This window comes from Fukomys damarensis, unplaced genomic scaffold, assembly GCF_012274545.1.
Source record: "Fukomys damarensis isolate Sample0158 unplaced genomic scaffold, DMR_v1.0_HiC HiC_scaffold_17, whole genome shotgun sequence".
In the NCBI taxonomy this organism is placed as follows: Eukaryota; Metazoa; Chordata; class Mammalia; order Rodentia; family Bathyergidae; genus Fukomys; species Fukomys damarensis.
Genome location: NW_022900929.1, coordinates 74,326,587 through 74,352,169, shown reverse-complemented (window position 1 = coordinate 74,352,169; position 25,583 = coordinate 74,326,587). Strand labels below are relative to the sequence as shown.

The 25,583-nt window shown below is 47.0% G+C and overlaps 1 protein-coding gene across 3 annotated transcripts in view; it reads left to right on the top strand.

Annotated features, from left to right (window-relative positions):
• The window catches only part of Dlgap5 (DLG associated protein 5), a 34,701-nt gene that overhangs the window by 4,373 nt on the left and 4,745 nt on the right, over window positions 1-25,583 (top strand). For all 3 annotated transcript variants that reach the window (XR_004517739.1, XR_781906.3, XM_010632525.2), the window contains exons 2-16: window positions 1,733-1,965; window positions 4,172-4,365; window positions 6,515-6,577; window positions 7,893-7,977; window positions 8,065-8,187; window positions 9,376-9,446; window positions 10,630-10,895; window positions 11,753-11,880; window positions 12,678-12,810; window positions 13,913-13,998; window positions 14,930-15,090; window positions 19,191-19,280; window positions 22,173-22,377; window positions 23,863-24,049; window positions 25,086-25,146. Coding sequence is in view for 1 of the 3 variants with exons in the window: in XM_010632525.2 (XP_010630827.1) it covers window positions 1,734-1,965; window positions 4,172-4,365; window positions 6,515-6,577; window positions 7,893-7,977; window positions 8,065-8,187; window positions 9,376-9,446; window positions 10,630-10,895; window positions 11,753-11,880; window positions 12,678-12,810; window positions 13,913-13,998; window positions 14,930-15,090; window positions 19,191-19,280; window positions 22,173-22,377; window positions 23,863-24,049; window positions 25,086-25,146 (2,085 nt within the window). In the remaining 2 variants the exon portion in view is untranslated. The remainder of the gene's footprint in view (window positions 1-1,732; window positions 1,966-4,171; window positions 4,366-6,514; window positions 6,578-7,892; window positions 7,978-8,064; window positions 8,188-9,375; window positions 9,447-10,629; window positions 10,896-11,752; window positions 11,881-12,677; window positions 12,811-13,912; window positions 13,999-14,929; window positions 15,091-19,190; window positions 19,281-22,172; window positions 22,378-23,862; window positions 24,050-25,085; window positions 25,147-25,583) is intronic.

The following is a 25,583-nucleotide window of genomic DNA, read 5'->3' as shown; positions in this document are numbered from 1 at the left end:
TATTCTTCTTTGCATCATCTAGGAGTTGTTGGATCGATTTCTCATGATCTCTTACTGTTTTTAAGAGACCTCTCTTTTCATGGTCACTGACTGCAATCTTCTATATCTGAGAGTCTGTCTTCGCATTCTGTTGCGTAAACTTTCAATAGAGTGTTTAATCTCCTGGATATCTGTTTGAATCTGTTTTATGGATTCCATTTCTTTCCTATGTTGGGCGTTTATTGTTTCCATTTCTTTCTTATGCTGGGCCTTCATGGCTTCTATCATGGTCCTGAGCTCATCTATTTTTCTGTCAATTTCTGCTCTAGAGTCTCGAATCACGACTTCCATTTTGCTCACTGTCTCTATGGTTATCTGGGAAATTATTTCTGTTTTGAATTTTTCTAGAGCCTGATTGATCTGTTTTGTTACTTCCTGTGCTTTGAGTTCAGGGTGTCCTGGCGGTTCACCATCGGCCTTTTCATCCTCATTTGCCCTACTGTTTGCCATTGGTGAACTGGAAGTCTGTCCTTGTGTCTTGCTTAAGTGTTTTCTCATTTTAATTTTTGTTGTCGGACTGTCCTTGGTTTAATCTCTGGATTATCACCCAAATCTTCCTGATATAGTTGCACCCTAGCTTCTGTGTCTCTAACGACCCACAGACATTCTCATCTTCATAACATCAGAGAAAACAGCTCATCAAATCAACGGCAATGCTTTACCCCAACTGATACAATCAGCAACACATTAAGATCAAGCACAACTTGGACACTGACCACCTGTGGTAGTCACTAGTCTATCACCCTTAAATCATTTGAATTAAATTGAAATCAAGAAGCAGTCCAGAACATGTCTGCAGTGAACAAACTTTTCAATATAGTATATTTACCATTTAATGGCTCAGACAGAGCGAGGATGCAAGACCCCTGATCTCAGTTAGCTGATTGCAGAACCCCATGACGCTGACTGACCTCGGGCTGCAAGGTCCAGATTGAGTTCCCCAACCTTCTGAATGGTTGAACTCCACACCGTTCTACTATAGGTTTCCCACGCCCTTTCTTTAAAGATGTTCAATGTTGGGAACTCAGAAAAATACCCTTGATGACCACCTCTGCCTCTGCAGAGTGGGTCCAAAAAACTGGCACAGTCAGGAGGACTGAGAGTGCGGGTGGGGGTTATGGGGGTTCAGGGGCACCCGCATGGCTACCTTCCTGGCGCTTGAGTGATGGCGGCTGGGTCGGGAGCAGGCGTGGTTCTCCTTTGTTTTTGCTTTTTGAATTGAGAAGAAACGCTGGTCTCCTGTGTTCATCACCAGATTTAGGAAGCTGTTCTGTTTACAGTTTAGTTCCCCTTTTTTCACCTTCGCTACATTCTTTCCAGTGTTCTCCATGGTCATCCCAGGGCCTCTTGCCTGTTTTGTGTGTGTGTGTGTGTGGTACCAGGGATCAAACTTGTGAGGCAGGCGCGTTGCCACTGAGCTGAATCCTGGCCCACTTGCCTGTATTTTAGACTAGAGTTTTCCTGGGTTCCACTTCACCTGTCAGGCAAGCGCCCATCTAGAATTAGAGTAGATTGTAATGTCTTGTTCTTTAATGGTCTCTTTTCCAGTCTGTCACATATTTATTCCATTGTGCATTTTAATATTTTTATATCCAAGGGCCCTGAGATGGGGTAGGAGATAACTGGGATCTTCAAGCTGTTCTAATAATTCAATGAGAATGCATGTGAATTGGTTTCTGTTCTTTTCTGCCAGGATGTCTTCATATTTTGCCAGCCGTCACAGAAAGGATTTAAGTACTGAGATGATCAGAACTAAAATTGCTCACAGGAAATCGCTGTCTCAAAAAGAAAACCGATATAAGGAATATGAACGAAACAGACACTTCGGTTTGAAAGATGTCAACATTCCTCCCTTGCAGAGTAAAACTTGTGTTGAATTAGATGAGACGTCTCAGGAACTTGTTCAGAAGGCCAGTGTCAAGCCAAGTAAGTCCGAGCCTGCCACCATCTTAAGTGCTGTACTTTTCAGAATAAAAGTTGGTGTAATGCCTGTGGGTGTGGGAGTGAATTTGACCAAAGAATAGTTTTTAAATATCCTCCTAAGTGAGTTGGTGCATCCTGTCCACGTCGAGGCTGTATGGCTAGCCAGGCCAAAGCCGGTCCCTGTGGATTATTACACCATTTTATCATCTGCATTGGCTTGTAGAAAAGCTGACATTCTTCTGGAGCTTGGTTAAGATAAGTGTTGACAAGATAAATTGATAAGCCTAAAACTGGAATGATTGAAGAATTAGTGAAATAGGACACTTTGTCATACTGCTGCTCACTAAATTCCTTCTTAGGAGGAACAGCAGTGGGTCAGCCCACCTCTCCCCTCAACACCCAGGTGTCCTCCACCCCAGGCTGGAGCGGGATTGGCTTTGTCCCATAAACTCCAGGATTGGGGGCGGGGGTCTTCCCTGTACACTGTGGGCTAAGTAGTTCCTTCTGCCTTTAGATGCAAGACACCAATTTTGGGACAAGGGAAAATACTTCGTTCCAGGGGTGTTAGGCATTTGCAGGCCCCGTCTGCAGCTCAGGGCCTCCTCTGAAGCTCTCTTGAGCTGGGTGTAGTGGCGCACACTTGTGATCTCTGCCCCGGAGGCTGAGGTAGGAGGAAAGCTTCCAGTTGGAGCCCCACCTGGGCTACAGGGTGAGACCCTGTCCCCAAACCAAAGCAAACAAAAAAACCAAACCAAAACGACACAGGGAACTTGTGCTAAGCCTTCTGGGTGTTTTCAAACCTCGGCTGTTACATGTTTCTGCTATTTACTGAGGCTTTATCAGGAGTCCAGTGATCTTATCTGTCATTTCAGAGTCACCACTAGATCTCACTGTAGTTCAGGCTGACTTTGAACTCAAAATGATCCCTTTGCCTCAGTGCTGGCAGAATTTTTATTTTTTATTTACTTATTTTAAAAACAATTTTTTTTGGAGGGGTACTGGCTGTTGAACTCAGGACCTTGTGCTTACCAGGCAGGCACAGCACCACTGAGCTACATCCCCAGCCTCCAGCTGAATTTTAAAAATTTAAAACAATTAATGAAAAAAAAAAGGTGGGGGAGGGAATAAGGGAAAAGAAAAAAATTATAAGAAAATGATAAAAATGTAAATAAAGTGTTTGTAAATGGAGAGGGGAGGAGGAGGTGAGGGGAGGGCAGGGACAAGGGGAAAAAATGAGCATCAAGACCTGTCATGTAAAGGTACAAGATCCCAGTAATGAGTGTAACTATATTGTATACCTAGAATGTACCAATAAACTCAATAAAAAGAAAAAATAAAAAGAATACTTTGCCAGCAGAAATATTACTGTACTTAGAGAAAAGCACAAAGAATTCATACAATTTGCCAATTAGGAAGTATTTAAAAAAAAAAAAAGAAAGAAGGATAGCGCCAGATAAAGAGAAGTAAGGAGTCAAACCGGGCATGGTAGTGAATACTCGCAGTCCCACCTCTGGGGAGGCTGAGGCAGGAGGGTTGCCACCAATTCCAGGCTAATCTGAATGATAGACCTTGTCTCAAAAAAAAAAAATAATAATAATAATAACAATAATATGCTAATAAGCACCCTAACCTGGGCATCATGGCCTCTGCAGGGTTTTGTTTGTTTTCCTCCTGCCCTTGTGTCCTTGTCAGGGCCTTGTCTGTTGGATTTGTAGGTTGGGAGGAGTCTTACAGACAAGGTCACTTGGAGCTAGTGATTGTAGGGGATGCATGTGTGTCTGGTGTGACAATATAGTGGCCCCAGAGTACACAGATACATTTTCCTTTACGTTAGTAGCCTTTCTCACCCTTCTGTCTCCTTTCCGTTTTACTGGAGGTGAGGAGGGGCTGGTATTACTAATTGCTCCCTCCAGTAAAGTTTTAACTGTTTCCAGTCAGGATCAGGCAGAAGCCCTAATGAGGCCCTTGTTCTCTTCTTGTCCATGCCTACAGGCCCCTCTTCCCTGCAGTAGGAAGCTGTTAATAACATGTGAGCAAGCCAAGGCGCACACAAGGCAGGGGCATTTTTAATAACCTGTGGCTAGAAGGTGCTATGGGCACTCCGTAGCAGCACGTGAAGTCAGTCAGAAATGGTCTTGTGGGTCTCTGTGTGCCTTTTTACCTAAAATGTTTATGCACTGTGTTGTTTCGCTTTCTCCTTCCTGCTTAGAGTCTGTGAAAACTATTCTAAGTGATCAACGCAAACAAATGCTCCAGAAATACAAAGAGGAAAAGCAGCTTCAAAAGCTGAAAGAGCAGAGAGAGAAAGCTAAACGAGGAGTGTTTAAAGTGGGCCTTTACAGGCCTGACGTCCCTTCCTTCTTTTCATCAACGCAGAATGTTAGGAAAGCTGAGCCAAAAAAGGTAAATTTACGATTTTCACTTGGTATGGAAGAATAAGTTCCTTTTCATCTGGAATTTTCTTTCAGAAATCAAATGACTGAAATCAGCCCTCCGCCTTAGTCCTTTATTTATTCACATGACCATTTGGTAGGAAGTGGGAATGGCATCACAGCAGCTTGGAAGAAGGAATGCCAAATGTTTTTGTTTTGTTTTGTTTGGGGTTTTTTTGTGGGCTTACAGATTGAACCAGGACCTCACATGTGCCAGGCAAACTTTCTACAACTGAGGTACATCTCTAGCCCATATGTGTGTGTGTATTTGTAGGATCTTATAAGAGGTTTTTTTTTTTTTTTGGTTTTTTTTTTTTTTTTGAGACAGGATCTCACTATATAGTTGAGAAGACTGATCTGGAACTCACTGTGTATCCTAGGCTGGTCTTGAACTCACAGCGATCCTCCTGCCTCAGCCTCCCGAGTGCTGGGATTACAGGCATGCGCCACCACGCCCACCTGTAGGATCTTATAAAGTTACCCAGGCTAGTCTTGAATTTGAGATCTTCCTGCCTCAGTCTCCCAAGTAGCTAGGAATACAAGTGTGCACCACCATGCCCACCAGGTTTCTTGATGCATCTGTAGGTGAGATAGGATAAACCTATAGGAAAACACAGCCAGGCTGAATCATGCTGTGCCAAAGGACTGGGCATTTATCCCGCAGGTTGTGAAGAGTCAGGGGAGGCTTACAGATGAGGTAGTCATTATCAAGTTAGTAATAGTTTGGACAAGAAAGCATTCTTAGAAAATGAGGCCATCTGTGGCCCTGTCATAATAGAGTGGGTGAGTGAGTGGCCGGGACAGTGCATTTAGGCGTCAGAGACACAGTGATACTGGCACCATTTGTTTAAGTGATCGCCTAGAGACAGGGCTGTCAAGAGAAGGAACAGGCTTCAGCGGATGCATGAGTAGGAACTCTTTACTTGGGCCATGCTGGGTGTCAGCCCATGTGGGGAGCACAGAATGGAGGCTGCGGGGCTGTGGATCTGGGTGTGACATTGGCAGGGTGGCAGGGCCATGAGCCACAGGATGATGCGCCCACTCCAGGCGGGTGTGCACAGCTCCCAGCCGTTGCGGAGTCTGCAGTGTCAGTGATGGGGAGACTGACATGGATGACAGATCTCATTTTACTTTTTTTGCAAAACATTTATTGGTACATTTTAGATATACATCATGATCACATTATTATCATAGGGAATTTGGACCTGTACATGATATATCTTGCAGCTCTCATTGAAATAATTGCTTAAAAGAGCTGATTGCATGTGCAGTCGTGATTGAAGTAAGAACTGAATGCTGTAGAGCTGGGTGTGGTGGTACACACCTGTGACCCCAGCACTCAGGAGGCTGAGACAGGAGGACCACCGTGAGTTCAAGGGCGGCCTGGACTACACAGTGAAACCTGGTCTCAGTTAAATCTAATAATGTAATGGTCCTAGATGTTCCCTGCTTTTCTGGGCTTTATGATTTCGTTAATTTACTTAGCAGATCTCTGATTATTTATTCTGTGTAGATTGACCTCAGGATAGTATGGAAGAGACCAAAACTGATAGGTATAGTTCACAGTAGAAAGATGTGGCTAAATATATTCTGTATGTATTAGGCAAAAGAGAGAGTATTTCTGTTTAGAAGAAAAACAGACCATGGAAGAGGTTAAAGTTACCTAGATTCACTTGTCTGTTTACCCCTTTCCCAAATGGCTAATCTTTTTTGCTTTGTTTTGTTTTTTGAGACAGGGTCTCACTATATAGTTCAGGTTGGCCTTGAACTCACTTTGTAGCCCAGGCTGGCCTCAAACTCACTGTATTCCTCCTGCCTCAGCCTCCTGAGTGCTGGGATTACAGGCATGAGCCAGCATACCCAGCAAAATAGCTAATCTTATTGATTAGGATTCTAATACCTGGGGAATATGGTTTCCAGCGCTTTCTTTTCCTAAGAAATCTAAGTTTTGAAGATATTAAGTCCAGCCAGAATCAGAAAAAGTAGGTGTTTAAGGATAAAATTTAAACTGGCAATTTCATTCTATAATGAGACGTGAAAGTGAACTTTACTAGTTGGTTTTGTTGTGGTTGCTGTTTTTGTTCTGTTTTGTCTTGACTTGATCTTCTGACTGTTCGAAGGCCACCTCGTCTTCTGGACGCATTACAAGATCAAAGGCCAAGGACCAAATGGAACCAAGTAAGGTATGGTTGGCTGCTACACAACTGTTACTAAATAGCAAATTATGCTTCTTCTTCCTTAGAGGAATAAACTTATGTTTAATCAAACACAGTGACTGGGGCTGGGGAGTTAGCCTAGTGGTTCCAGCACCTGCCTTGCAACAAGCGTAAGGTCCTGACAAAACACAGTGACTGAGTCGCCATAACCAGAACAAAAGTGGTGGTTAGTGGTACGACGGTCGGACGGACGGGCAGGTTTGGGGAGGCACCGAGGACGTTTCCGCTGACGTCATCTCCTTCCCCACCCCCACCCCTCCGGTCCTCGCGACGCCTGTCCGGACCCTTGAGTCTCGGTGCAGCCTGCAGCCTGTGTGCGGGCCTCTTTCTGTTCGGGCGCTGCCGGTCACCCGCCTGCGTTTCAGCACGGTGGTGGTGGGCTCTTAGACACTTCAAGGAGTTCTAACTTCCTTCCCCGATGGGTTTCACGTGTTGGGCGGATCTGGAGTGACTTCCGTGTTCCTGGCACTTCCGTAGGCTCTGGGTTCCAGAAAGGAAAAAGGAAAAAAACAAACAATAAAAATAGAGAAAGAAACTAAATACCATTTAGCTCAGCGGTTTGGTGTCCTGCCTTACAAGCGCAAGGACCCGACTTCAATCCCCGGTACCAAAAAAAAAAAAAAAAGTATTAAATGTATACCACTCAGACTCTTTTCAGATGTTATGGAGGAGATGGCAAAGGGGTTGGGGGGTGCAGCAGGGGTAGGGCAGCCAGGGAAGGCCTTACTCGGAGGGATGGCGCCCCTGGCGGGGATGAGGGAGTGGATCATGGGAAAACTTTCTGCAGGAGAATCTTGCAGGCACATTTCAGAAGTCAAGCACAAGTGGGTCTGGCATGTTTAAAGAAGTGTGGAAGAGTGTGGACAGCGCTTTTTTCTTTTCTTTTTTGTTTGGGGAATCGAACTCGAGGCCTCATGCTTGCCAGTCAGGCACTGTGCCACTGAGTTATCCCTGGCCCATATCTTTTTTTTTTTTTTTTTTTTTTTGGTACTGGGTATTGAACTTGGGACCACCTGCTTGTGAGGCAGGCAGGGAACCACTGAGTTAAATCCCTGGCCCTCCATATTCTTAATGGTTTAGGTTACTAGCACTTTGTATAAGAGGTTGTAAGGAGATTTACACAATGGAAAACCTTTTCTGCATTTTCCTTGAGTTAGTGCATTTTGTCGTTGGATTCTTTATAATTGCCAGGATTCCGGTGAGGGATCATTCTCCAAACCAGAAATGGGGCGGTTTGATTCATGACGCGATTAAATCATGTAGCACCTCATCTCTTACACAGATTCCAACCAGGAGTGACATCAGAACAGCCCAACCTGGCGAAAGACAGGCCACCAGTAGGAGGGCACTGGACAGAGAAAACAGAGGTGGGAATGCTGGAGCTGCTGTTAGGGCCGCTGCCGCTGCGGTGAGGTGTCGCTCGTGACGAAGGACATTTGATTATTTTCCCACAGTTGTGACCCAAGCAGTGCCTGTGCCCACCCGGATGACCAGATCGGCAACTCAGGCCACACAGCAGGTCCCAAGAACACTCTCCGCTGCCCCAGTCAGAAAGCCAGCCACAAGAGCTGCTCTTGGTGAAGACTGATTGTTTTTCTTTGGGGTGCTGGGCTAGAATTGGTGCCTTTACACTTAAGTTACATCTCTGGTCCCTTTTTAAAATGTTTTTATTTTGAGGCAGGGTCTCCATTTATCACTAAATGGCCCAGGTGGGGCTTGAATTTATGATCCTCCTGCCTCAGCCTCCCAGAAGGCTGGAATAACAAGCGTGTGCCACCACACCCAGCTAAGAGCAATGGCTAAAAAGTGCTTTAATCCTTCAAGTTTTTCTATTTAATTTGTAAGATCAGCCTGTGCTTCTCTGAGAAAGATGGAAATGAAAAATTCTAACCTTGAGCTCCAATCTGTGCTGTGACAGTCAGCAAAGGGTGGACACTGGGTTGCTGACACCCCTGAATTAGCATAAGCAATGCCTCGAAGTGAAAAATCAATGGCCCCTAACATCTCAGTCCATCCATTAAGAAATTCTAGCTAGGCCTGGTGGCATGTGTCTGTAATCCCAGCACTCAGGAGGCTGAGGCAGGAGGATCACCACGAGTTCAAGGCCAGCCCGGGCTACATAGTAAGACCTTGTCTCAACACCGCCCCCCGCAAAAGAAAAGAAATTCAAAATCTTGGTCCAACCATCTGGTAAGAGTAGTGTACTCAACACTTCATATCAGTGGTGATAAGTAAGCAAAGGAACACAGGTCAAACCGTGAGCAGTAGGACCTCAGCTCTGTAAGGCATGGTGTGAGGTGGTGGACATAGAGAAAAGTTGGAGAAGCATATTCTGAAATGCCAACTCGGTGATGGAATTGAGGGTGTGTGTGTGTATGTGTGCACGCATGCGTGTGTGGTACTGGGGACGTGCTCTATACTAAGCCTCCCTCAACCCTTTTAGATTTTTTATTTTGAGACAGGTTATCACTAAATTGCCTGGGCTGGCCTTGAACTCACAGTTCTCCTGCCTCAGCCTCCTGAGTAGCTAGGACTATAGGCTTTCTGTGTTTTTCTAGCTATCTAGTAAATACGTATTCGGTATTCAGAGGAAAGAGGTAAGTCACTTTTATTTTTTGTTGTTGTTTTGAAAACAGCTGGCCTATAAAACTTTCGATAGTAAAAGTCCTTCAAGACATACATTCCTATTGTTGCTTTTCTCTCTTTTCCCAGAATTGCGTTTTGTATCTAGTCAAAACGGTTATCTTATTTCGTTTTTATTTTAGACAATGAACCAGAAAGAAAGGCACCAATTAAAGGAAGACCTGCCACAAAGATAGAAACGAAAGCTGACAAGGTAGAGTACAACATCCGCTCTGGAAACCTCACTGCTGCTTTCATAAAGTTGGAACTGAGGTGAAGCCACTCAGGAGCTGAAGCCCTGGAACTGGAAGGAAGCAGCAGGAAGATTTACTTTTGTTTCTCCAGATTCCTTAGTCTTATAGGTAGAGAAAGCATAATTTGGTTAACCAAGAGAAGATGGAGAATATAATAGAAACAACTTGGAGAAGCCGTTGTGTGAAAAGGAGGTACAGGACAGGACAGAGTAGGGGGAGACGTATTGACTTGGATTCCCTCATTTCTCTGCTCAGGATTAGCTGCGGAACTGGGCAAGTCACGTCATTGAGCCTGTGCTCTGCCTCTAGAGAATTCCTACAAAGAGGGGTTGCGAGAATTAAATAAGCTGAGGCTTCTGAGAGCATGGTGCCCAGTAAAGTCCTCCACGAAGAGCCCTGTGTTAGGCCCCAACCCTTGGTTTATCATCTGTGCTACGATTCCTCAGACTTGAAGAGGTGGAGCTCAAGAGTACGCAGTTCATCTGGGTTCTTACTAAAGTCAAGTGGGGCCCTGCACTGAGTGCCATCCGGATCAGCTGGGCCTCAGAGCGCTTCCCTGGGACTCAGTTTCCCCTCCAGATTGCCACTAGTTTTACTGGCCTTTGGGACCATGTTACCACCTAACCCCTTGTCCAGGTTGAAATACCTTATTTTGAGTATAGATCTTGTTGAAAGTCAGAAACCTAAAAAAAAAAAAAAAAAAAAATTTTTAAGACAGAAACTTAGAAACCTCTGAAACTTATGTTTAAATACCTACTATTGGGCTTTGGACGTAGCTCAGTGGTTCTGCTGCCTGCCTTGCAATGTAAGGATCTGAGTTTGGTCCCCAGTACCAAAAAAAATAAATGCCAAGTATTTGGTTTTGAGGCAGGGTCTTGCTATATGGTCTAGGCTGGACTCCCAACTCACAGCAGTTCTCCCGCCTCAGCCTCCCAAGGGCTAGGATGACAGACCTGCACCACCCTACTGGCTCTCCTTTGCTCTTCTTGCAGTGCTGGGGGTGGAACTCAAGCCTCGTACATACCAGGCATATGCTCCCCCCTGAGCCACATCCCCAGGCCCACGGTCACACTTCCGAGTCCGTGAAGACTGCCTGGCCGCATCCTTAGAAATTCTGACCCTGTTCTGTTTACTGATTTCTAGGTGGTTTCTTTTAAAGTCCATAGTGAAGAAAAGACTTCACAGACCAGCTCAACAAGTGGAACGGATCCAGATGAAGCCTTACCAAAAATGGAAAAGTTACCTAAGACAAATCCTGCAAAAACAAGAGGCAAGAATTCCTTCGCGCCTAGAGACTTCGTGTTCCAGCCCCTGAGTGGCGTGAAGACCTACCAAGTGACGCCCATGACGCCCCGGAGCGCCGAGGCCTTCCTGACGCCCTGCTACACCTGGGACCTGAAGCCACAGGGGTGGGGACACAGCCTTAGCCTTAACCGACAGCACAGCACAGGGACACAGGGACACAGGGAGGGCTGTCGCTACCTCGCTTCGAGATACAAAATCTTAACGAGTTCTTTGTGAAGAGGGGTCACAGATGCCTTTCTTAGATTTTTTTGTTTTTTAAGGAAAATTTTATTGAGAATAGCAATAGGGAATAAGAATAGAGAGTAGGAATAGCTCCTGAGGCAGGAGGGGTCCCGGATGGGTCGCCCACCTTTCTTAGACGTCAGTGAAATATGTCGATTAAAAATCATGAAAATTTGTACTTAGTTCTTCAAAGGCTCTAGTAACTTGTTGACAGTTTTTATATTTCCTAACGATTGCTCACTATTCTCACCATTCACTACGATTTTTACTTTTTGCTTTTAATAAGTGATTTAATTATAACATTTAGAAAAAAATTGGCATAAGAGTGTAGCTCAGGTTGGAGTATTTAGGGCTGAAATTTACTCTAGAAAATCTACCTCTAACCAAAAAGAAAAAAAAATTTTTTTTAACTTGCCGCATGTTAGGGAAGAGGGTGGAATCTTTCAAAGAAAAGGCCAGATCGACTGGCAACAGATACACTCAGAGTCCCCAGACATCTGCTTCAGACTCTGGATCACAGTACAGTTTATTAATAAACATGGGCAGTCTCATCACAAGTTTTTAAATTTTCCCCTCCAGAACAGAGTTTTTTGTTGATTGGTTGATTGGTTTTTGTTTTTGTTTTAAGAAACTTATCTATTTTATCCCAGATTTTAAAAAAGCAACACAATTTTGAAATCCTGCAAATAGATATATGGACTTCATGTTTCATGAAATCAGTTTTTGTCATTGTTTTTAGTGATAAGATCCAAGAAACAAGTAAAGAAATCTTGGCCTCAGAATGTAAAACTTACTCTACCAAGACACTTCAGCAAGAGTCAAGTAACTTACCATGTCCTCTGGATTCTGAACCAGTGTTCAAAGAAGGTACTGTATTTTAGTCAGAAATTTTGCTTACATTTCTGGATTATGATTTATCAGTGATTTGTTCAGAGCTAATTTTCACCATAGAGTTAGGAGGAGTGACGTTGGACTTAGATGGAATAAAAAGACTGTACTAGGTATAGTGGTGCACACCTGCAGTCCCAGTACTTAGGAGGCTGAGGCAGGAGGATCTCAAGTTCAGGGGGCCAGCCTTGGTTACTTACCAATTTTAAGGCCAGCCTGAGCTACACAGTGAGATCCTGTCTCAAAAAACCAAACTAAACAATACAGACTGAGAAGGCAGGGGCACTGAACGCAAGTTTGAGTAGATGAAGAACACTGAGAACCACATTGGAGTAGGTGTGGTGAGTGAAATGATTGAGGCAGGGGGCCGGGGATTTAGCTCAGTGGTGCTGCTGCCCGCCTTGCAAGCGCAAGGACCTGAGTTCGATCCCTGGTACCCCCCGCAAAAAAAAGATACAGTGTGATTGAGGCAGAAATAAAAAGGTAAAATTTTGGCTGTGGTGGCCTTCCTCACAATAGCCTGCCCCTGTGTCCTCTGTGTTCTTTATCTCGCTTTTCCTCCTCTACTCGTCCCAAGCTTGCCCTTTAGAGCCAGTTTATCCCTGACTCTTTTCAAATAAACTTTGACTCTGTTAAAAACAAACAAAAAACTTAGAATTTAACATGGAGAAAATGGAAGAATTTTTTTTAAAGGTCTTTGGGTGAGGGGTGTGAGGGGTGTTATTTTAAGAATTGCTATTTTGAAATTTACAAGTAATGTTTTCTTTAATTTCTAGAACGTGACTTGAACCAGAGTGAAGTTGCTACTAGAGACTGCAGTGTCCTGTCCGCCACGGAAGCCCTGCCTCCCACACCCGAGGCCCATGAGGGTCCCGTCCCTCAGCCGCAGCACGATGTGCTGTACTTCAGGTTCGTCTGTTCCCAGTCCGAGACTCATGTTCATGTCTAGGCATTTCAAGCCCCCGTTGGAATATTTAACTCCTGGGAATTAGCTCAGTGGTTCCACTGCCAGCCTTGATAGGAAAATAAAATTAACTTCAGCTGGGCGTGTTGACGCACGGAATCCCAGCTGTTCAAGGGGCTGAGGCCGAAGGACTGCCAACTTGCAGCCCGCCTGGAAAGGTTAAGGAGACGGCGTCTCCAAGACACAACAGAACGGCTGTTCTCAGTGGTGGAGCTTCAGCCGAGCACGCACAAGGCCCTAGGCTCAATCCCCAGAGCCACAGAACAACAGTAATGGGAGTAATAATAATTTTATGTATACACTTTGTTTTTGTATAAACATCTAATATAGTAGGGTAATGGGGGGAAACTGGCTGGGTGAATTTTACTTTTAAATTTTAATTATTCTCCCAATAGCTGGTACACTCATGTGGTTCTTACTTGAGAAGGTAAGAAAATATGCAGGTCAAGAATCCCCTTCGCAGTGCTGGAGCCTCCACGCATCCCCACCGCCGCTGTGAAGGGTCTGGCCGCTCACGCACTAGGCCTCTTCCACTCGCTGCAGGCGCAGCTCTCTCAAGCTGGGCGTCACTCACATTTGAGATCGCCTACTCTTTGTGGGGATTTCTCCCTGCACACTGTAGGACACCGCGGCTTCTGTAGCCAGAGTGATGATCCAGATGTCTCAGACCATCGCAGAGGGCAACCTGGGGAGCAGAACTGACGCCAGTTGCTTTAGACCCACGGAGGCTCATCTTTAAGTTTGAGCCCGGCTGCTTCAGTCCCAGCCCTAAGAGTTGTTAACTTCGCTGGCCGTGGGCAGTGGGGCTGAGCGCCGTCCACGGACACCTCAGGACTCTAAAGCAGGCGAGGGTGAGGGCTGTGGTCATCCTCTGCCGAGCCAGACCAAGAGGAAACGTTAGTGTGGGAGGGAAGCGTGAACTCTGGCAGACTAGTGCTGTGCACCTTACACTTTAAGGGGTGTGTGTGTGTGTGTGTGTGTGTGTGTGATGTGTCGTCGAGCTAACGCTGATTCTCATCACACTGAAATTGGGTGTCATCGTTTTAGAAATATCCTCCGTTCAGAAACTGAGAAGTTAACTCTGAACTGCCTGGCCTGGGACAGGAAGCTTGAGCTGGACCTCCCCGACAACGGTGAGAGAGCCATGCTGCCCTGACGTCTTGGCTCTGTCCTTTCCCTGTGATTACATTCACCCGAAACGTGAAAATCTAGCACTGCCAGCTTTATAGTTTCGCTGCTCAAAACAGCAAGAATTTTTCATTTCTCAACATATGTTCCCTGCTGTCACTGCAAAAGTGGTGTAAGACTCTTACTATTAGATTTTTTTAATATGACTTTAGGGGAGCTCAGATATAGAGGCCAGTCAGGTATTTTCCCTTACAAAAGTTCCCAGAGCCAAGGAGTTGAGGTCTCTTTTACACTGAGACTTTTCTGAAGTAACTTGTTTGATGATAACTTAAAAAAGGTCACTTAAGAGTTAAGTTTTTAAGGACTCCCAAAGTGAAGCTTAAAATAGTCATTTTGAGAAAGTTGCATGTATCAGTTTGTATTGTGAGTTAAATTACTACACTGTGTGCTATTTTAGTGTTTTGGGAAAATGGAGAAGAAAGTCTGTTGTTCAGCATAAAAAAATGTGACTTTATGTGTGACATCAAGTCCTGGTATTTAATTATACAAAAATTTTTTTGAATGAAGGAAAATTACCAAAATATTTAGGTAAAGATTTTCTGAAAAGTTTAATCTTATTTGGCAAAGTTGATTTTAAAAAATCATGTGTGCCTCTGTCAGTGTGGAGTTCTCCTCAGATGCTGTGTGCAGCCTGGTATTTGAGGTTGGATTCTCGTAAAATACAGGCCCTTGAGTGCTCTCATTCGTAGGCAGCCTCTGATTGGGAGCCACATCCATCGCTAACTGGGCAGTGAGGCTAAGTTAACGGGTGGTATTTGTATGACAAAGTTTTGCGGTAGTAGAGTGTTTTGCCTTAAAGATTCAGTTGTGTAAGTTACTGGGGATAGAGTCTTATGGTTCCATCCTTTAACTGGGAAACACCTCCCTCCTCTGTAGCTAAAGACCTCATCCGCACGGCCGTCGGCCAGACGCGACTGCTCATGAAGGAAAGGTTCAGACAGTTTGAAGGGCTGGTGGACGACTGTGAATACAAGCGCGGGGAGAAGGAGACCACCTGCACAGACCTGGACGGGTTTTGGGATATGGTTAGCTTTCAGGTAGGTGGCCAAGTATTTTGACGATAGTAACTTGATTTTTTTTAATGGAGTAACAGTAGTTGCTTAGGTACCTGTGATGTTATGTGAGCTGTTAAAGAGTTTGTATGAGCTGCGCTATCAGTGTTTGATGCCCGTGTTCTCCCTTGTGCTGTTGGCACTTCCTGTGTGGTTGGGGACTGGGACTGTGGTCCCCTCCTGAATAGGCCTTCGCGGTTCCACACCAGAGGAGAGAGCAGCGCTGAGTTGAATCAGCAGTGGTTGAGCCCCTGTCCTGCACCGAACCTTGGATCAGGAGTTGATGAAAGGCGCTTTCTGCGTCACAGACGGGCTGGGACCCAGTGACCGCTTAGAGACAGTGGATAGTTCAGTTGGAAGCAGAAAGTTCCACAGTAGGGCTGGGTTTTAGCTCAGTGGTGCTGTTGCCTGCCTTGCAAGCACAAGGTCCTGAGTTCGATCCCTGGTATCAAAAAAAAAAAAAACAAAGAAAGAAAGAAAGTCCCATGGTAGAGGAAATTCTTAGTCAGCAAGTGGTTGAGCTTACTTGAGAAATGTGCACATAAAATACCATTTCTCAAGCTAACAGCCGATGCTGGACATGGGAAGGACGTGTTTTCTATTTACCTATTTTGGTGACAATGAGGAATGAACCCAGGCCCGTGCATTTAAGCGCAGACCCCACCCCTGAGCCACCCTCACCAGCCGCAAAGGAGGCTTTAGGACAAAAAGACAGAGACCAGAGCAAACCTTTAGGAAAACAGCTACAGTGTGCCTCAAGTTACAACCAGCATGACATACGAACAACTTGGGTTAATTAGGTGAATGGAAGATTCCTCTGCCTCTTGTTATCTATGGGCATGTACCCAGGTAAACATCCAGATCTCAGCTGTACTGATTTACAACCAGCCTTCAGGAACCCATCAAGTTCGTAAGTCAAGGGTCTAGTCAGTGGGGCCGTGTAAGGAGAACAGAACTTTTAAATGCAAGTATTAAGTTTCTCACAGACAGCAGGCATTTCCTGTCAAGCAGGAATATTCAAAAAAAAGTCACAGAACCACAGAGAGCCTGTGGGGTGGGGAAATAAGAGCTGAGGTTAGAATGTAGACTGAGCCGGGTGTGGTGGCGCACGCCTGTAATCCCAGCACTCAGGAGGCTGGGGCAGGAGGATCGCTGTGATTTCGAGACCAGCCTGGGCTACACAGTGAGTTCCAGGTCAGTCTCAACTACGTAGTGAGAACCTGTCTCAAAAAAAAGAAAGAAAGAAAGACTGGCAGCAAGGAGATCTCCCAGGAAGAGGGCTGAGAGCGGTGGGGAATGGAAGAACAGAGAGGCGAGTTAAGCAGAGCAGTCCAAGACCCTAGGCCTCCAGCATAGAAGTGTAGGGAGATGTAGCAGGAACCAAATGGTCCATGACATCGTTTAAAAATTTTCTTCCAGCACAGAAGGGCCTAACCCTAGACTGAAGGGGCACCTTCACATGGTACCTAACACATGGGTCAGAGCAGACCTGGGCATCGAGCATTGCAGTGTGTGGTCATGGAGCTCTTGGGAAGGGGAGGAGGCCTGGGAACGTCCAGAGTGGAACCCAGCTCCACACACAGCACCCAGAGCCGGGGTAGCCCTGGCCTCAGTGGCTCACTGGTGGCTTTGAACTCCCTGTGATCCTCCTGCCTCACTCAGCCTACTGTGCACTGGAATCAGGTATGCACTACCACAGCCAGCTCACTGGTGATCTTAAAACCTGAAAGAACAGTGCCCTGGAAAATCTGAGGGAAAACAATTTCTGGCCTGGAGTTCTGTCCCCAGTCGAGTGTAAGGCTGCAAAGGCATTTTTCAGACCAGCTTTCTCCTCTTCTGCCCACTTTCTCAGGAAACTGAGAAAAACTCACAGAAAGAGTTGGCTAAGACGAGCAGAGGAGGGTATGCCCGAGCCCCAGAAGGGCCTGAGGAACTGTGGCCAGTGGCACAGGAAGAAGGAATTTTAAGTAATCTACTTATGTAGAGGCACAGGCCTATAATCCCAGCACTCGGGAGGCTGAGGCAGAAGGAGCTCTGCGTGTTCAGAGCCAGCCTGGGCTCCAAGGCAAGGCCTAACCAGCTGCGTGGCAAGCTTGAGAAGCAGTGGCTCAGATTGGGGACTGAGAGGTCCAGGGCTCTGGGAAAATGAATGGAAGGAAGGACGGAAGGACGGACAGACATACAGACAGAAAGACAGACCTGGTTGGGTTATTTTTCATTGTGCCAAGAGGAAATTCTGGGGTTGTAGCATGATTTTAATCTTATTAGAAGCATAAATGTTTTTCACTGGTGAAATTCAGTTTATGAAATTTTTCTTTTTTTTTTTTTTCCTTGGGAATCAAACTCAGGGCCTCACGATTATCAGGCAGGCTCTGTGCTGTTGATCTACATTCCCAGCCCTGAAATCTTTTTATTTTTCTTTTTTTTGGGGGGGTGGTACCAGGGATCAAACTCAGGTCCTTGTGCTTGCAAGGCAGATGGCGGCACCGCTGAGCTAAACCCCCAGCCCTGGTTTTGATTTTTTTGAGACAGGTTCTCACTATGTCCAGGCTAGCCTCAAACTCATAGCAATCATCCCGCCTCAGCCTCCCAACAAAGATTTTCTTCTTTGCTTTTTTCTAAAAGTGTTATGGTTTTAGCTGTTCCAACTAGATCTACAATCCAGTTGGTTAGTTTCTGCATGTGAAATTGAGCAGGCCTAACTATTCTTCTGCGGGTGGATATCCACTTGACCAGCCCTGTTGAAGAATACCCTTTCCACATTGAATCCTCTCGGCACCTTTGTTGAAAATGAGCTGCTCAGAGTTGCTGAGTCCTGAGTCTGACCTTTTCATGTTTTGAGGGCGGAAGTTGCGAGGATGTGTGTACATGCATGGCAGGGCGTGGAGAGATTAGCAGGTTGTTGGCAGCAGTCATCTTCTGGAGAGCCTGGCAGTGCCGGGGGGCACCCTGGTTTCCATCCTACTGGGAAGCTCACTGCTTGAATCTTTTCAATGAGAAGCCACTGCCTGGGAGAAAAATATTTGCAAAAGACATTGCTGATAAAAGACTATTGTCCCAAACATATGAAAACTCAAACCCAGTGTCAGGGAGCTGAGCAGCTGGCTGGGGCACAGCTCAGTGGCAGCCGATGCCTGCCCAGTACATGAGGGGCCCAGGCTCCACTTCCATGGCTGTGAAGAAAAAAGGAAAGAAATGAACAACTAGCTTAAGAAATGAGCAAAAGTCCCAAACAGATGCCTCCCAGAGAGGAGCGAGACGGGGAGCCGCCCGTGAAGCAACACCGACACCTTGTGTCCTGCAGTGGGATTCACAGCAACAGACCTGAGCACCAGTCTCGCCTGTCAGTGCTGCTTGGACGCAGTGCCTTCGGGGAAGCCCGGGTGTGGACTGGCAGGGAGGCCTGGTGACTGCTGGCCAAGGTGCAGAACATACATGCACTCTGGAAGGCAGCGTGGCTGCGCCTCACAGAACCAAACGCACTCTTAACATGTGGTCCTGCAGCTCCAGCCTGTGGCATTTATCCAAATGAGTTTAGAACGTCCGTCCGTTCCAAACTTTGCATGCATTGTTCATAACTTGAAAGAAACAGAGGGATTAATCCCAGCACTCGGGAGGTTGAGGCAGGAGGATCGCTGAGAGTTCAAGACCAGCCTGGGCTACACAGTGAGTTCCAGAGCAGCCTGAATTACATAGTGAGACCCTGTCTCAAAAAACCTCTCAACTAGCTGCCTATAATTGGGAGGCTAAATCAGGAGGCTCTCAAATTCAAGGCCAGCCTGAGCTACATAGTAAGTTCAGGGCCACCCTGAGCTGCAAAGTGAGACCCTGTCACACAAAAAAACACCCAGGGCCAGGAATATAGCTCAGTTGTGCTGCACCTGCCTGGCAAGCACAAGGTCCTGAGTTCAATCCCCGTTACCAAAAGTAGGGGGGTCTCAATTTGAGCACTAAAGACTCATTTTAATTTTAATAACTCACCATTTATGAGTTACCATGCTCAATTTTTTTTGGAGCTTCAGTTCACTAGTTTGTACTAATATGGCAGCATTAACCTGATGAACTTGGGCTTTATATATTAACAGATAGAAGATGTAAATAACAAATTCATCAATCTGACGAAACTTGAGGAATCTCAATGGCAAAACAGTAACACAAGCAAAAAAGTCTTACGGGTAAGTTGTGGGTTTTATATCCAGATATCTAATAGAGACTTCTGATTGGTTTTTAAGTTTTAAAAACATTTAGCTTCTGAATTCTTGTTTTACAAAGTAGGTTTCATATATTCCAGAATTCTGCTTGGCTTTAAAGAAAGCACACCAAAAAAATGAAACAAAAAGAAAATGAACACAAAATTTAGGTTGTTTGTTGCTGGGGAGAAGACAGTCAGGGCCAGGATTGAACAGGACACTCGAAGGTCACACCAGCGTCGGCGTTGTTCATGGAGCTGCTTGTGGACTTGGTTGTAATAACGCTGGTAGTTGTTGAGTCGATCGTTTATGTGATGCTGAGAATGTGTCAGACATTAGTGCGCTGCTTTGGCACATTAACTCACGTGACCGCACAGCAGTCCTGCGAGCCTGGGCCCCGAAACCAAGGCCTGGAAAGGTCAGGTCATTTCCCAAAGGTGGAGCAGGGGACTTCGGGCCAGACCTTCCCGTTCCGGAGTCTGTGTTCTTCTCCAGTAGACTGTTAGCTGTGATGGGTTTTATTTATTTACTCTCTGTTTTGCTTGTTTATTAGTGCCTGTGTGCAATACATAATGATTACCTTTGTCTTGTGGGGTTGGTGCGCGTACACAGCACACCTCAATACCTTTTCATCCCCTTTCCCTCGCCTCCACCATCTCTTGGTCTCCTTTCCATTTGAAAAAGATCTCCCTACTTCCAAGTAGCTCTTTATATTTTGGGTTTCTCATATAAGAAAAGCCACGATGTTTAAGCTTGTGTGTCTGATTTATTTCACTTAAAATTATGGTTTCGAGGTGCATCCATTTTCCTGCAGATGACAAGCTTGTCCCTTGTGGCAGAGTAGCGCCGGTTGAGTATAAATGCCACGTTTTCGCATCCGTTCATCATTTGATGGGCGCACAGGCTGCTTCCAAGATTGAGCCATTGTGGGCTGTGCTGCTGTAAACACCACTGTAATAGGGTGACTTTCACTCTCTGGGGGCATTCCTGGGAGGGGAATAGCCGGGTCACCTGGAACCTCTAGTTTTAGTTTTTTGAGGCAACTCTATATTGATCCCCACGGTGGTTGTGCTAGTTCACACTCCCATCAACAGTGGAGAAGGGTCCCTTTTCCCCACGGCCTCGCCAGCATTTGTTATTTGATTTCTTGATGATGGCATTTCTTTCTAGAGGGAGGTGAAATGCCAGTTCTGTTTTAATTTGCATTTTTCTAGGGGCCAACAATGTGGAATGTTTTTTCATGTGTTTATTGGCCATTTGTGCTTCTGAGAAGTACAAGAGAAAAAAGGGCTATGGGCCAGGGATTTAGCTCAGTGGTTCTGGTGCCTGCCTCACCAGCACAAGGACCTTAGTTGAATCCCCAGTACCAAAGAAAAAAGGAGCTGCGGATGTAGCTCTGCAAAGGCCCTGGGTTCAATGCCCAGTTACCTCCCTTACATAATAACAATATTATTATAATTATTATTTATTAATGAAGTCTCATAAGAAGGACACTGAAGGCAGCAACTAAATGATACAAGTGTCAAGTCTGTTAAGCAGAGATCAGTGTTCTGTTTCTTACTGAGAAGTATTAAATCAGCGCGGGTACTGGCTGTTCTCAGGCGATAGTCTTGCAGTTCCGCATGACACCAGCAGGTGGCACTCTGACTATTTTGTAGGCTGTTGGTTTAATTTTTAGTTTGGTTTGCTTGGGGTGGGGGTGTTGTTTCTTTGAGGTGTTGAGGATGAAACCCAGAGGCTTGCACTGCCAGGCAATTGCACCACCACCAAACTACATCCCTAACCCTTACAGGCTACTATGAAGGGAAGCAAACAAGTGAAACCGAATTGGTCTCTTCTGTGCACCATGACAGTGAGTCCTGTCTCTCACTGCCCCTCATTGCAGCAGCCAGCGTCTCTGGCTTTCCTGCCCTCCCTCAGCCCGTGGCTATTTAAGTGTCCTCTCTTCGTTTACAATGAATCCCACCCACCCGACCTGGGTGTCCACGCCCCCCCACCCCCGCGATCTGTGCTCCCCAAGCTGCCCTCTCCTCCTCCCCATCAGACCAGCTTCCTGACCCCAAGATTTCCACTCTGCATGGCCCCTGGCCCCTCACTGGGGTCACTCACCTCACCTGCAGAGCAGCTGCCGGGGGATTTTCATCCGCGAGACGCTGGGGTTTCTAACCCTGCATTTGTGTAATCTCACCCCACTCGCTATTGAATACAGTTGCTTTTTCCACTATCGATTTTAGCTCCAGGCTCCATACACGCTTGGCAAGCTGTCTGCCACTGCATCCCCAGCCCGTCCTGTGCAGTTTTACCCACTTTCTGATGACCCTCAAACCTTTCTGTCAAACCACTTTCCTGCTTTCACAAGTTCCTTCGTGCTCAAGGGTGCCTCAGAAATCAGTGTGTCCCAGACCTAAGTCAGTCGCACACCACGAGTCTCGCAGCTCAGAGCTGGTTACCATCCCTGATCTGTCCTCTCGCCGCCTCCCTCCTGGGCATCCAGCCCAGCGGGTCCTCACGGGCCCAGGGCGGTGGCGATGTTGCCCAGTCCCCTCCCTGGCCCCGGCTGTGCTCTGCCGACCTCTGACCTTCACCTTGTCACCCCGGGATTCTCACCACTCCCTGGGGACCTGACAAACGGATGGAGAATTTGTGATGTATTTATAGATGCTTTCTCAGTATCAGCATCATTTGTGTGTGTGTTTCTTTTGTTTTGTTTTTGTCTTTGGTACTGGGGATTGAACTCAGGATCCTGCGCTTGGGAGGCAGGCGGCGGCACCACTGAGCTGAGTCCCCAGCCCTCGACATCTTCATCGACGACGTGGTAGACTGTTTTTCCCCGAGGCGGTAGCCAGCCTTAGTAAACACTGGCTTTTCTCTTCACAGAAGAAACCTGCCCACAGCGCAGCGAGCAAACCGAGGGAGGATGACAGCGGCCGTGCAGCCGCCAAGAGCCGGCTGGCGGCGATCAAGAGTGCAATGCGAGAGAGGCTGAGGCGGCAGGAGGAGGCCGGGGCTGGAGGGGCCCCGGACACAATTGTGTTTGATGCCGGGTTCTTCCGCGTGGAGAGCCCCGCCAAGCCCCTCTCAGGTCAGCGTCCTCACCAGGGTGTCTGGTGGGGCCCCGGTGAGGGAGTGGCGGGGACGGCACATGTCCGTGTGGTCTCTCCGCCCCTGTCCCACTCCGATCGGAGTCTTCTGCAGCTCCGCACCCTCTCTCTAAACACGGTTTCCTCACCTTTCACGCTGGCAACCGTGTCTGCTCCGCAAGTCTCCTTCTCAGCCGCCAAATGTTCCACTGTCCAACACCCGCCTGTTCCCTTCACTGTCTGTCTGTCTTGTCTGTGCATCTGGGTAGCGCTGCTGTCTTGGCCCGGTGTGGCTGCCTTCCGTTTCTGCTCTTGGGTTCCGTCCCATGTCAGATGTCCTCAGGCATCTGATCTTCACTGCTTCTCCAGTAAGATAGGCACTGAGCCCCTTTCTGTGGCCGAGGTGGCCGGGCCGTCCCCCGGGAACCTGCACAACACTGCATTTAAGTCTCAGAGGCTACCAGGTTCCCGGGGAGAAGGATCCTCATCTGTGCAGAGGGTGTTGAAAAATATGGTATGTGTTTAAATTTCTACAACTCCGTGACAGTGTAAAGGCAGCGTTGGCTCGAGTCTCCCACAGAGTATTTCCCCTGCTCCTGGCACACTCATATCCCCATCCTTGCCCGTTTCTGAAGCAGTTCCGGAAGTCCTCTGTTGTGAGCGTCTTTAGTGGCACTGTCATGGTTGATGTACTGAATAAATTCAAAATTCCCTTTCATTGTGATCTTGGGGAAGAGCGGGAAGTGTCACGGTGCCAGGCTGGGTGAGTGACACTGATGAGGTGACAGCGTCGCGTTTTCCAAGCCGCCTTTCCACTGGATGACACTCAGCTGTAGCGATTCTGGTACTTTTCATCACACTGTGTAAAGACACTCGAGAGGACTTGTTAAACTTAGAAAATTGCAGGAACGGTGGGATAAGGGAGTGTGAAGGGGTAGAGACCCATGGCACTGTGTTTTTTACTGTAATCGAATTTTAAATGTAAACATTCACTGTATTTTTCATATCCCTTTGTGTTCTGGCTGCCAGGAGTTCGGGAACCACAAAGGGAGGAAGAAAGTTGAGCATCTCAAAAGCTCCTTTGTAGATGTTCACTTGCTCTTAACATTTTCCATAAGGCATCCTCAACTCTGCCAGATCCCCTAAGCCAGAGGCTCTGTTTCTCCTTTTTCTGGAAACAAACCTGGTTCTCAGGGGTGGAAAAGTGGGTGTTGTCAGCTGGTTTGCTACATAACACAGCACTCACCAGGCGGCTTCTGGAACTTTCTCACTGCTGTTGTCTCTGCGTTAGCTTCCTTCATCCTTGTGGAGTTCGCCTGTTAGGGTTATTTCTGTTGTGTTACTTGGAAGCTGACTCTAACGAGGGCTCAATGCTGTCTTTAACAGAAAGCCCTAGACATTTGGTTCTAACAAAGAAACTAGTTAGGGGGTTTGCCGCACCTCCCTGGAATAGAGAGCAGTGAATGACCAACTGCTCTCTCTTCCAGAGCCATCCTGTGAACGTCTGTCACAAAGGCTTGGGGCGCCCCAGTCTGTCACCAGAACTGTGCCTGAGCACAGGGCTGACCTGGGCCTTCGGAGACAGATGACCGCACCCGAGAAGCCCAGCCCCTGGAGCGCCCATTGTGGACATGGTGATAAGAAGACTCTGTTTTCAAATACTCCTGAGAGCAGGTTATTTCTCTAACATGTTCTTAAGAGTTTAACATATGTGCATATGAAACATCACTTCGGGTTAAGCTGGTGCAGTGTGCAGACGTACTTTACTTCCATTTCAGTGAGGAAACTGAGGGTTAACATTTCAGATGGGAGCTGGGCATCTGGTCCCATAGGCCCAGCTACTTAGGAGGCTGAGGCAAGGGGGTTGCTTGAGCTTGCAAGTTGGAGACCATCATGGGCAACATAGCAAGGACCCCGCCTCGAAAAAATAAAGTCCCTAGACGGGGTGGAGGGCTCCAGCTTCATGACTGGCTGAGGAACTTGTGGGCCAGAGTTCTCCTCAGATGAGCCCCTGCCCCAGGTTTGTGGCCACCCTTGGGTGAAGTAGCCAGGTCCTCTCAGCTGCTAATGACCTGGGACAGCATGGATAATCGGTCATCAGCCATCCCAAGAAATGGGGGCAGGAGGGCACCCCTGGGGTCCTGTGCATTACAGGGAAGTGCACGAGGGTTTATTATTCCAGCATAGTTCCTGGGGTCAGTTTTCAAGCTGCTAATATACATCACAAGTATTTAGCCTTTATGGGAGCAAGAATCGAATCCTTTAGATGTTAAATCTGTGGGTTATAAAATGCCAATTTATTACTTTTCTCAAATGCCAGTGAGTTTATTACAGTATAGATCTTGCCGTTTATTGTCTTGTACTGGGAATTGCATTTGGGTCATATTACAAATGCTTTCTCACAAATGCTTATTGATTGCCACAAATCGTCCTGAAAGAGCAGCTCCGCTCTGATGGAGGAAGGTGAAGCCAGATGCTAGGAAAAGACTGCTTTAAAGAAACAACTTTGGGGAGGTTGAAACATTCCCAGTGCAAGGCGAACTTCGGACTAACCAGTCCCGAACCCACGCAGGCCTGACACTTCCTGGGGCGGCTGTGGCCTGCAGGCCGGGCCTTGGCCGGCTCCACTGTCGACAGCTCCCTACCCTCCCTGAGTCTTGCACAAGTTGGAGGCGGCAGTGTGCTGAGTAAAATGCTTCTCCTGTTGCAGGAACAGCACGGCAGAAGGCGCCCAGTGTTCCGGGTCACAGGATTTATTCGACGTGAACCCCGTGAGTCCTGTGTCAGCCTGGTAGACAGCCGCTGTACCCCGCTTCTGTCGCTGTCCCTGGCAGCTCCACGACAGTAGCCAGGACTGACCCAGAAACGCGAATCACTCCACAGAATCAGGCTTCCTGGCGCACCTGTGTTTGCTTCTGCTCACGCAGAGACTGCTGGGTCCGCCAGCCCAGGCCTCTGTGTTGTACCTGGCTGCTCTGGCATTGCCATGGGACAGTCGGGGGCTGGGACAGAGGTCAGGGCTCATCAGATCTATAGTATCCCCGTCTGGTTCTTCACGGAGAATGTTTGCCCTTCTCAGATTAAGTTGGAAACCAGAGTGCAGGTGCTTGCTGAAAAGATTCCCTTCATCCTGTTACCCTATCCAAGGTCACTGTTACGAAGTAAGACCATAGGGTTTACAGGGCAGTATTCTTTAGCCAAGTTCAGA